This window comes from Mus caroli, chromosome 1 (assembly GCF_900094665.2).
Source record: "Mus caroli chromosome 1, CAROLI_EIJ_v1.1, whole genome shotgun sequence".
Classification (NCBI taxonomy): Eukaryota; Metazoa; Chordata; class Mammalia; order Rodentia; family Muridae; genus Mus; species Mus caroli.
In genome coordinates this window covers 142145547-142158607 of record NC_034570.1, presented here as the reverse complement: position 1 = coordinate 142158607, position 13061 = coordinate 142145547, and the positions used below count along the sequence as shown (strand labels likewise).

Genomic DNA, 13061 nt, shown 5'->3' with positions numbered 1-13061 from the left:
TTGAAACTAATAACAAATTTTCATCTTGTAAGTTTAAAATAATAGTAAATTTAGAATACTTGCTTATCACCTGCTTGTGGACGTTGTACATCGTGGTGCGCACTAGGCTCCGCACCACGATGTACCAAAACAAAACAAAACAAAAAAAAACCAAGAAAACTTGCTTATATGTATTAAATGAATACATATAAGTGGGGGGAGGAGGGTATGAGATGTGGTTTCTCTGTGTAGCCCTGGCTGTCCTAGAACTCGCTCCATAGATTAGGCTGGCCAGGAACTCAAAGAGATCTGCCTGACTCTGCCTCTGCCTTGAGTGTGGGATCAAAGATGTGTACTAGCACTGCTAGGCTGGAAATAGTCTTTGGAAGTGGAACTTTCTAATGCTTTTGTAAAATTAGTTTCATGTTCCTAATCCCCAATTAATACAGAAAAAGCAAATATCATACAACTCTAGTGAAATAGGTCTTTTAAATTTAAACTAATATGAAATATAAGAGCAATGCTGCTTTTTTATTAGAATAATCTATTGCGACTTGATATTTGATGGACTGTTACATTGCATGGCACTAGTTATAAATGTATCCTAACTTTTCCCCTCTGTGGGAAAACTTCCCTGCAGTGCTTGGGAGTGCTAGAGTTCAGTTTCCAGCATTCACCTTTGTCACAACCTTGGAGAATTCTAGCTTCAGGGATCTGTCTGCCTTTTCTGGCTTCTTTGTGGGGAAAGTAATTGTTGAGGATTTTAACATTAGATGTACTTTTATAGTTAATTGTATAAATATTAATGCTTCCTTCCCTTTTGGGGAGTAGTATATCTTTGTTATGATATTCAAAGTGACATTTAGGAGGAATTACAGGATATTTTATTTATTTATTTATTTATTTATTTATTTATTTAGAGTAAACTTTTAGTTTGCTCATTATGGTCATCTTAAACCTTAGCTGGTGTTTGAAGAGAGATAAATCACTTAATATTTGAATTTTGCTATAAGAAAATTTCAATTATTCTTAGATATAAAAGTATAATGTTAATGAAATAGTAACAACTGAACTAAAAAAGATTATTTTGAAAGAAGATAACATGAATTTACATAAGCCAGAAATTTTGATAATTTTAAATTGATTTATTGAAACTGGATTAGTGAATTACTGAAGTAATGAATAATGAATGAATTACTGAAATAATGTAGTGTTTTGGGGAAGAAAACCAATTTTGGTATAACTGCTATGTATTTGAAAGTCGAATGGAAAATAAGGCATTATTGTAGTTTGAAAATAATAAAATTCATCTCAGCACTGAGTAGTAGAGTGGATACAAACTCCCTCCTCTAACCAAGAAACTATTTGTGATCCCTGCTGGAAAAGAGAAAATCAGTTTTCTCCAATGAAGTCTCGCTGGGCATATCAGGGCATATCAACTATAGTCCAGAGGAGTTGGCTAACACAAAATGGACTTTTTTTTTTTCTTCTTCTTATGGACTTTTTGTTTTTATTGTTTCCATTTTGCAGGGTTTTTTGTTGTTGTTGTTGTTGTTGTTTTTGTTTTTGTTTTTTTGTTTTTTTGTCTTACTGGGTTTTTTGTTTTGTTTTGATTTTTTTTTTAATAATAATAAAAAGCAGTACCTTAATGTTAAGAGATGGGCAGTGTAAAACAAGACCACTTGGTGCAAACATACAAAGAAAATAATACAATTGAATTTAGTTAAAGTAACATATTTTCCCCTGATATTTCTGTTTGAGTAAAAAAAAACATTTTAGGGTGTTTGTTTGTCTTGGTAAATAAAACCCCTGAGCGTTGACTGAGGCTGTAGCTCACTGGCTAAGTGCTTGGCTAGCACTAGCATCTCTTCCTTCACGGCTGATCCTAGTCCCACACGAACCTGGCACGGCGGTATACAAGGTTGTAATCCAGCACTGGGCGGTGAAGACGAGGGCCCAGGTCAAGGGCATCCTCAGTGATACAGTAATTTGAAACCTGCTTATACTGCTTGAAGTCTTGCCCCCCCCCCAAAAAAAAAAAAAAAAAAAAAAATAAAAAACACAATTAAACAAACAAAACACCCCCCCCCAAAAAAAAAAAAAAAAACAAAACCCAGAGATAACCTCCTCTTTTAGGAGTAACACCTGACACTTTGTTTTAAAGATGTACCACCTGCTAAAGAGACTCCTAAGGAAGGAGCTGCAAATTCTGGACTGTCCATTCTACTTGAGCGGGTTATTTGTGATCTGGAAAAATGTCTTGGGACAGCTTTATCTTCAATATTAGAAACAGAAATGAAAATTGCTTTTGGAAATCTTTGGATGGAGGTACTTATTTAACTATATTAGTTAGGATTTCTTTCTATTATTGTTGATTTGTTATCTTAGAATGATATTTGTGAAAATTAAAAAGCTTTACAGTAATCTATATCTCACATTTTCTCTAAATGTTATAAGTTAGAACATTTTAAACTGATTTTATGTATTTATTTTGTGTTTGTGTATATATGTGCACAAGTGTGTGTATGTGTACAAGCATGTGTTTGTCATGGTGGTCCCGTGGAAGTCAGGACAAGTTGGCAGGAATTGGTTCTCTTTTTCTATCATGTAGGTCCTCTGGATTAAACCCAGGTTGTTGAGCTTGGTGGCAAATGCCTTAATATGCTGAACCATCTTTTGATAATTATATGATAAACATTTTTTAAAGGTTAGAACTAAGCCAGGCAGTGGTGGTGCACACCTTTAATCCCAGCACTCGGGAGGCAGAGGCAGGTGGATTTCTGAGTTGGAGGCCAGCCTGGTCTATAGAGTGAGTTCCAGGACAGCTAGGGCTACACAGAGAAACCCTGTCTCAAAAAAACCAAAACCAACCAACCAAACAAACAAACAAGGTGTATATTTAGGAAAATTAAGGAAGAGGAGGTACTTTACGTGACAAGTGTGTTTTTGTTTTTGTTTTAAATTAATAGTTATTCTTTTTTTAAATTAGCTAATAGTTATTGTGCATATACTATGAATATTTGATACATTGGCTTCCTAGAGCTTAAATTAAATCCTTAGAAGTCTTGCACAAGGACTAGGGATATAGTTCAGTCGGTAGAATGGTTGCCTACTGTGCATGAAGCTACAGGTTTTATTCCCAATAGGTAGAGGTAAGAGGATCAGCGGCTCTAGATCATCTTTGGCTATGTTGGAGATTAGGATACAAGAGACCTTGTTTCCAAATAAAACAAGTAGTCAGTACTTCCCTTACTCAGTTTAATTCGGTCAAAATGTTTGACAAAATATATTTTACAGACTTTTATACCATGTAAATATGAGAGTAAACATGATCATAAGATATTTTGAATTTCTTTAACTTTATATCTTTTTTACATTTAAATGAAACACCAAATTTCGCCAGCATGTTTTTTTTTTTTTTCTTAGTTTAATGTTTGTTTCAAGTTCACATTTGTAGCTAGGAGAAGTGTTACAGCCTATTAATTGTAGTTGAGGTATTTATTCCAGCTACTCAACAAGATTCTAAACTTGCCATTGTGGTATGTTTGCTGCCTAATGATCAAATGCTGATCCAAAAATAATAAAGAATAATAAAAAGGATCTTGGAGCATTAGTATAAATTGGATATTTCATAGAAAAATGGATGATTCAGAAAAAGGCATTGACATCTTCCTGAATTATTTACAAATATCTATATTTATTTATAAATATATCTATCAGTTTTCTATAAGTATGTCTTTGTAAGTGTAGGAAATGATAATACTGTTTGATTTTCCCCCCTCTGATAGTATGAAGTATTTAGATTATTTTGATTACGGAAAGGACCATATAGAAAAGTAGATTGAAAGGCTGAGTGGTTACTAAGTGGCACTTGTTGTTCTTGTATAGAACCCAGTCAGGTCCTAGCATTCACATGGCCACCTACAACTTAACTCCAATTCCAGGGACTCTGATGTTTTCTTCTGGCCTCTGAGGGGACCAGGGACACACATGGTACACAAACATGCAGAAAAACTCATACACATTTTAAAAAGCACTAATTTTTTTAAAAAGCAGGTTGAGGTACTATGCTTCTTCACTAATTAGAGTTTGCTTTCTTTGTGTACTAAAAAGTTATGAAACTAAAGGTTACTAATATGAATTCTATAAAATCAGTCTGTGATAGACTTACAGTTTAAAATTGTGATTAGCACTTCTTACTTTAAAAATAGTCTGACTAGCTCTATTTCTATTAGGGATATGTATAGAAGTTCCTACATTGGCATGTTTACATAATAGGTAAAACAAATCAGTAGATAATGATTTTGAAATACTTTCTAGGTGCTGTATTTGAAACCACCATGGACTCTAATAAATCTATTACAGTGCTTTAAAAAACATTGGCTGGCTGTATTTGGATTAGTTATGGAAAATAACTTGCTTGTAACTGTTGAGAGCCTATATGAAAATCTCTGTAAAGGTATGAGTCTTTCATTTTCTTTCACAGTCGTTAAAGTATTAAGTGAATCTAGTGTGGTGGCACATGCTTATAATCCAAGCATTTGGGAGGTGGGGGCGAGAGGATGAGAAGTTAAGGTAAACTTCTATTACATAGTGAGTGCAAGGGCAGCCTGACTATATTGAATTCTTTCTTAAAAAACAAACAAACAAATCAACCAAAAATGGGCTGCAAAGATGGTTCAGTAGGTAAAGTACTTGCTATATAAGCGTAATGACTGCTGTTCAGATCTCCAGAGCCTAGAAAAGGCTGGGTGTGGCAGTGTACTCTAATCTAGTGCTTGGGAGAATTCAATATATAGTTTAGGATGACCTTGAGCCCATATTTTTCCAGCTTCCCCTTCGTGTGCTAAGATTACAGGTGTGTACCACCATTTCCAGCTTTTAAATTGATTTTAAATTAAAAAAAAATAATGATGAATAATGTTGTTTACTGTCTTTGAATAGCAGTGCCCATAGTTCTTCCATTGTACATGGGTATGACTTCAATATACCAAGCTTAATTAATGTCCTTATAGCAATTCATGGAGAAGTGTTTAAAAATGACTGGTTAACTTTTGACTTTGTTTCTATATGAATTTTTTGGTTTTATTATATATGTATAGAATTTATTCTTATTTTTCTTTCCTTCAGAATTTTAACAAACACTATTTTTCTCTTAGTTTTTTTGAGACAGCTTCTAGTGTCTCGAATGCCAGATTTGAGGCTTACCAAATAGCTCAGCCAAGTAGCTGAGGCTGGCTGTAATCTCTTTAGCCTCTCAGGTGCTGAGATTTTCAGTATGCCAGTGTAACTATCAATAAAGCCTTTTTGTAAGTGGAAATTGAATTGATTCAGGATATAAGGCCTATTAAACACAGACTACCTTGGAAAAGCACTCTTTAAAGAAGCTATAACAGTTAGGTCTTCCTTAGATTTATGCAGTTCATCAGCTCTACAGCCTGTTCCATATAGAGCATCTTTCATTTTTTTCCCCAGAGAAATTTAAACTAGCCATTGACTTTTAAAAGAACTTACTGTTCTTATCAGAAAAATTGCTGATTTGGTGTGGGAGTTGAGAGTATGGATAAAGTGAAGAGTCTTGGCTGTAATCATCCTAGTAAGTTAGAATTGTTTTTGTTTTTTAAAGATTTATTTATTTTATGTATGTGAGTACACTGTAGTTGTACAGATGGTTGTGAGCCTTCATGTTGTTGGGAATTGAATTTAGGACCTCTGCTCACTCTGGTCGACCCTGCTCTTTCAGTCCCTGCTCGCTCTGGCCCAGATTTATTTATTATTATAAATAAGTATACTGTAGCTGACTTCAGATGTACCAGAAGAGGGCATCAGATCTCATTACAGATAGTTGTGAGTCACCATGTGATTGCTGGGATTTGAACTCAGGACCTTCAGAAGAGCAGTCAGTGCTCTTATCTGTGGAGCCATCTCACTAGCCCCTAGAATTGTTAAATATTGCTGGGTGTGGTAGCACATGACTTTAATCCTAGTACTTGATTACAAGGCTATTACAAGTGTGGTCTATATAGCAAGTTGCAGGCCAGCCTCGTTACATGTGAGACCCTGTCTCAAAATATAAAATAAGTATAAAGTAAAAAGAATTACTGAGTAATTATTAAAATGTCTTTTTAAAAAGGACTTTATTATTTTTATTTTATATGGATATTTTGCCTGGTCATTCTGTACATAAGCATAGATGCCAGAAGAGGGCACCAGATCCCCTGGAACTGGAGTTAGGGTTGCTGACCACAACATGGGTGCTGAGAATCGAATTCACATCTTCCACAAGGTTCTCTTAACAGCTGAACCATCTCTCCAGCCTTTAAAATTATTTTAAAATTCTACTTGACTCTTCAGAATCTCATAAACAGATTCTTATATGTGATACACAAGGATGCTTTATTCATTTTTAACTCACTTTGCCAAGGAAAGTCATGTTCATATGTAAATGTAATAGTTTCTAGAGGTGAGGGAATAGGTCAAATAGTGAAGCGCTTCCACATACTCATAAGGCGCAGAGTTCAGTCCTCAGAACTCCTGTAAGAAAGCTACGTGCAGTAGTGTGTATTTGTATAGAAGGACAGGAGAGGGGACAGGCGGATCTATGGGGATTGCTGGCTAGCTAGCCTAACCTAATTAGAGGAGCCCCAGGCCAGTGAGGGATCTGATTTAAAAGCACCTGTGAGGAAAACACCTGAGGTTGGTGTGTTTGTGTCTCTGTGCGTGTGTCTTGTCTGTCTGTGAAAACAGCCTTCAAATCTATGAATATTAAAACAGAAACAAACCAAACATTAACACATGAAGATTTTGCCTTTGGAAGCAACTACCTATCATTATGCTTCAATGATGAAAAGTATATCTTTTCTCTCATTTGTTTTGTGATATTAAATTTTACTTTATTTTGTTTTCAAATGTTTTTTGTTTGTTTGAGACAGTTTTTCACTATGTAGGCAAGTCTGGCCTTGAACTTGTAGCAATTTCCCTGCCTCTAAATCTTGAGTACTGAAATTATAGGCATGCACCTCCATGTCTGGCTTTTTTTTTTTTTTAATAACTTTAGACCTTTGAAATGATTGTCCCCAATAACTTGGTAATTTAGTGGAAATGTTTGAGCCTAATGAGAGAAAGCTATTATGGTAGGTTATCTTACTCTACAGGAGGAAAATTCTATTTTCTTTTGTTTATTATTGTTGTCCAAAGTTTTTGTTTATTAGCCGAACTTTTATGTACAAAGAGATAACATACTATTTTCAATAAATCTTGTTTTATATATGATAGAATTTCAAGTTGCTTGCCTCTTAACATGTGACACTCACTTTTCTGTTATTACATATAGTCATCTGGATGTGAGATACACATATAGTCATCTGGATGTGAGACAGTTTCATCTTTGAAAACGCTGTGCTTGGGTTTTTTGTTTAGTGATTAATCCTTTTTACTGAAGACTAGGATATTCTACTTTTCTTTACTTTGAAGTTGACTGTGTTCAGGGAACTAGAATCTGAATACAGAATACCAGAGTCAGTATGAACACTTTGTCTACGAATGTGTTCAATTGTTGCTTCCTATACCAGAGAGACATGGTTTTGTAAATGTCTTTGATTAAATTGTAAAATTAATACTTGATTAGTGTTTCAAGGAATTGTTGTATACCTGTTCTTTCATATTTTCCTTAATTTTTCTCTTACTAGCAAACAAGGCAGTGGATTTTACAACAGTGAAATTCTTGCTTCAGGATTCTAAAAGTTTGTTACATGCCTTCAGTACAAGGTCAAATTATGATGGAATTCTTCCCCAGACCTTTGCTCAAGTAAACAAACTACTGCAAGTACTCGCAGAGGTGAGATACCCATAGATCGTTACTTAGAGTAGCTCATCACAAACACTCCAAACATGAATTTAGTGGCCAAATATAAAAGGATTCTGTTACTTTTACTTATTCTAGTATTCTAAAGGCATTAAGTAAATACCAAGTACATTGAAATATAGGCACGTTTTATCACAGGTTATGGAACATATACCTTCTATAGAAGTTGTATCACAATAGTTGTTGAAGTATTTATTTACTTATTTATTTATTTAATTTATTCTTTTGAGGTAGAATTTGTGTAGATAATCCACCTAGTCTCAAATGCATGCCTCATTCTCTTTAGGACTTTATACTAGAGAGATTATGGATATACACCACTATACACTTTAGATTTTTTTTTTTCTTGTTGAATTTTTTATTTCCTTTGTGGACAAGAGAGAGTTGTGCACACAAAGAAGAGGGGCTGGAGAGATGTTGCTCTTGCAGAAGATGTAGGTTCAGTTCTCAGCATTCATATGGTGGCTTAAAACCATCTTTAAATTTAATTCCAGGGGTTTTGACACCATCTTCTGACCCCTTCAGGTGCCAGGGGCATGCCCCTGGTACACATACATGCAAGTAGCCAAATACTCATACACATAAAATAATTTAAAAGAACAAAAAAGTAAGTTTTTTAGATTTTTTTTTTGAGACAGGATTTCATGTGGCCCAGGCTAGCCTCAGATTTGCTATGTAGCCAAGGATAGATAATCTTTTGTTTGTTTGTTTTTGTTTTTTGTTTTTTTTCGAGACAGGGTTTCTCTGTGTCCCTGGCTGTCCTGGCACTCACTTTGTAGACCAGGCTGGCCTGGAACTCAGAAATCCGCCTGCCTCTGCCTCCCGAGTGCTGGGACTAAAGGCGTGCTCCACCATTGCCCTGCATAAGGATAGATAACCTTAAGTTCCTGATCCTCCTGCCTTTATCTCCTGAATAATGGATTATGACTGAGAACTATCATTCTTGTTTGTGCAGTGCTGGTTATCTAATCCCGAGTATCAATCAACTGAGGTACATCCTGAACCCTAAAGTATATTTTACTGAGAATTGTTTGTATAATTCATTTAGATTTGATACATGCCTTTTTTAAAAAAAGGGTCATTTGTTTTATGTATATAAGTACACTATAGCTGTCCTCAGATACAGCAGAAGAGGGCATTGGATGCCATTATAAGTGGTTGTGAACCACCATGTGGTTGCTAGGAATTGAACTGAGGACTCCTAGAAGAGCAGTCAGTGCTCTTAACCACTGAGCCATCTCTCCAGCTCTTTATACATGCCTTAAATATTTATTTATGTCTCTAACTTAAACAATAAATACATTGTTTCCAAAATACAATATCTTAATTGAACTTGAAAAATACTAGGTGTAATTAGTTTTGACTAATTAGGTATCCGGATTTATCAAGACTGTTCACCATCTATGTGCTTCTGAGAAACCTAAGATGAAACAGTGAATTCGCACCATTTTTAGCTATCTATCTAAGAGGGTGGAGGTAGAAAAGGATGAAAACATCCATGTCTTATTAGCTTTCCAGCCACCAAAAAAATGTGATGAACCACATGTTAGAGTAATTCAAATCAGTTTTGTTGATTAAGTTTAGATTTTACATGTTAAGGATCCTGACCTGTGGGGTTTTGTTGCTGTTTCTTTTTTTTTTTGCCTCTAGTACTTTAAATTCTTTGAATCTTTAAACTGCCCCTACTTGTAAATAAGTACAATAATAATTCTTAACTTAGAATTTCCATAAGAATGAGCTAAGTTACTAAAGAACTTAGTACCTAGCAAACAGTGCTATGTAAGTGTTTATTTAAAAAAAAAAAAAGAAAGCCCCGCTTGGATGACTCCGCTTGCATGACTTCGTGTATAGTCTTGATTTAAGAGCCAGAGCAAAGGAGAAATAGGTAAATGCTTAACTCTAAATGTTTATGGTAATTAAAACATTATCTGAGTTATAGGTATAGCTCAGTGGGAGAGCTTGCTTATCATGGACAGAGCCCTGAGTTCCATCCCAGCACTGCCACAAACATTAATTTCAGGAAAAAAATGTAGGTCCATTATGTATGCTTATTAAGTTCATAATTTAATATAATCAGGCAAAATGATATCATCTCTTTTTGCTTTCTGTCCCACAAAATAGAGAATGGTAAAACCTGTGCACCTGGTGTGGGGTTATAACCTCCTTTATATATTACTGAGGATCAAAGCTTTCTATTTCTTAATTTCCTCCACTTAAAAATCTAAATTGCTTCTGTTGCATAGGGTTTTGGTTTCTAGTACTGGATATTCATGAGAATTTGGTGAGCTAATATAAAACCTTTAAAGGTCTATATACAGCATATTTGCATAAATAGTAAGTTACTATTTATTGTGTTTAAATATTTTATTTAAAACATAAAAGTAGTAAGACATGAAGTTGAGTTACTGATTAGTTTTGAACTCATCCTTTTATTAACGTGGAAACTTAACCCTAGAGAAATGAAGTATTGTTTTGTGTTGGGCAACTCTGCCAAGGCATTGGAGTCAACCTTAAAGTGTGGTTAATATATCCAGTGAGACTCTGTGGAGAAGACTAATTTTGCCTTTATATGAAGGTATCAATTGCAAATAGCTTCCTGGTTAGGCATGAGAGCCCCTGTCCACTTGACCCTCCTAGTCCTCGGACCCCATCTGTCTTGAACCTGTACAGGCCTTGTGTGTGCTACCAATGTCTCTGAATTCATGTGCTTCAGTCTTGTGTCTGCAAGACAGTTTCTTTGGGATAACATATCAACTGTGGCCCTTAAAGTTATCCCATCTCCTATTCCACATAGATCCTTAAGCCTTGAGGGGAGGGCTTTGATGACAAAATCCCATTTAGGACTGAGTACTCCAAAGTGTCTCACTCTCTGTACATTGTCCAGTTGTGGGTCTCTGTTATTTCCTGTCTAGTGCAAGAAGAAGCCTCTCTGATAAGGGCTGAGCAAGGCACTGAACTATGGGTACAGCAGTATGTCATTAAGCATCACTTTATTGCTGTTGTTCTTTTAGTAGAATATAGTACTAGGTATTCCCTAGGCCCATGACCTATCTAGTCTCAGGTTCTCGACCACTTTAGTAGTATCAGAGAAGGTTCCATTTTAAGAGTGAGCTTTAAATCCAATCAGAAAGTCGTTGGTTATTCCATAACATGTGTGTCCCCATCATGCCAGTACATTGTAGCTGGGAAATGCTGATTTCCTTTCTCTTCTGCTAGCATGCAGTGTACCTTCCAGTCCCATGAGCACTGGTCACTTGTAGCAAAGGCTCTAGGTAGGCACCAGCTCTACTTCTCAGTGGTCTATGGTATCTGTGAATGTTGTCTTCAGCAATAGGGTTTCCATGGGGCTCCTTTGACCAACAGTCAAACAAGATGGAACCCATTCCTGGCATTGGAGATTTTACATTGTGGCGTAAGATGTGGTATTGTCTCCCCGATTCCTTGGTGACTCCCTTTAGATTCCTGTCATCTATGCATATGTTTGAGGAAGCTTCTGTAGAAGTAGCTTTCTATATGGATTCAAATGGCTCTTAGTGTTAGGAGGCCCTCTCCAGATTCCCTTCTTTATCCTTTTCTTCCATCCTCCCTACTTAGTTATCCTATTTTATGTCATTCTCTCCATAACAATATATATAGTAAACAGTATTCGTAATTGACAGTCACATGTTAGGTAAGAAAGGTTACTATGGCAAGTAGGTCGAGCAGTATTTGATTTAAATAGAAAAGGAAAATATTTTTTCTAAGTCTAATAGTTTTATAGGAATATTCTGTATATATGAAAGAAAGAAAAATAAAACAGTAGCCAGTATGTCTGGAAAGCTGGTATCTCTGTTTCCTCAGTTGCTAGTGAAGGATTGGTATGCATTTTATGTAATTCTTATGTCATAGGTCAAGACAAAACTGAAGCCAAATTCTTCAGAAAGCACAGGGAGTAAAAAGCAGGAAGACACTTCTTTGATGAAGCTTCATAACCAAGATGTCAACGTTTTCCTGGATTCTAATCTTCCCCAGCTCACCAGGCATCAGGAAATCTGGTCTGTCCTGGAGAGTGTTTGGATGTCAATCTATCAGAACAGGTATTAAATTCCCAAGACATTGAGCTCTGCCATTACAAGTTTGCTTTTTATACGGTTTCTGTTCCTATTTTCACTGAAGTTAGTGTTTGGGTTATGCGTTTATTGTGCTAGATTGTTAAACTAAGGGCCTTTTGTCAAATTGCTATGTTAGAAATGTAAAGTTTCTCAATCTAAACACTATTCTTAGAAATTTGGATTCAGTAGGAGAAAGGTAAATCTGAGAGTCCATTAAAGAATTCCAAAATCTCCAGGTGATTCTGATGTAATGAAGATGAGAGCATTGCTTGCATAGGTCACAGCCAGTGAGTTCCTCGCTTAGATTCAGTCAACAGTTCAGAAAGTTGCAAATCTTTACTTAAACTGGAAATAACTTGAGAAAAGTTCCTTGGGTTATAGAAAATTCATATAAGAGTTTTAAAGGTGAATAAATACTGTTGTTTAAAAGGCTAAATACTATTACCTTAGTATGTAAACATAAATCACTGAATTTAGAATTCTGAAATGAAGAAATATAGAAACCATTCTTGGGTAGATTTAATTTTATATTTATGTCTGTGTGGGTGTGGCAGTGTCATAGTGTGGAGGTCAGAGGACAATTTGCAGAAATGGGTTCTTTCCCTTTACTGTGTGATTTCCAGTGATCAAACTTGGGTCATCAGGCTGAGCAGCAAGTCTCTTTACCTGTTAAGCCACCTTGCTACCTTCCTCTTTTTTCTCCCAGTGTTTGGCACCAGTTGTGTTTTAGGTAGGTGTTCTGACACTGGGCTACATTCCCTTTGAGTAGTTTGTCAAATACGATGCTGTTAGAATAGCTTACATAACTTACAACCACTGATTTTAGAATATATAAACACTTAATACTTTTCCTCAAGCCCATTATCTTTATATAATTAATTTACCAGGTAGTATGACTTTGGCTCAAGATCCAGTGTAACTATTATTTTGGATTAAGATCATCTATTTGTTTTTAAAAGCACCTGAGTATATTGGCAGTCTACTGAAATATTTATTCTCAGTTGGCTGTTACAACATTGCTTATTAGGAACTCATTTTTTATTTATTTACTTGCATATCCAATATTTAAAAATTTTACACAAACATTTTTATGTTGCATATTTCCCTGGGCCTCATTCTCATCTGTC

At 35.5% G+C, this 13061-nt stretch overlaps 1 protein-coding gene across 5 annotated transcripts in view; it reads left to right on the top strand.

The window, feature by feature from the left end:
• The window catches only part of Swt1 (SWT1 RNA endoribonuclease homolog), a 55792-nt gene that overhangs the window by 29773 nt on the left and 12958 nt on the right, over positions 1 to 13061 (top strand). For all 5 annotated transcript variants that reach the window (XM_021174547.2, XM_029478266.1, XM_029478261.1 and 2 more), the window contains 4 exons: positions 2144 to 2307; positions 4300 to 4438; positions 7668 to 7816; positions 11732 to 11919. In XM_021174547.2, the coding sequence (XP_021030206.1) occupies positions 2144 to 2307; positions 4300 to 4438; positions 7668 to 7816; positions 11732 to 11919 (640 nt within the window). The remainder of the gene's footprint in view (positions 1 to 2143; positions 2308 to 4299; positions 4439 to 7667; positions 7817 to 11731; positions 11920 to 13061) is intronic.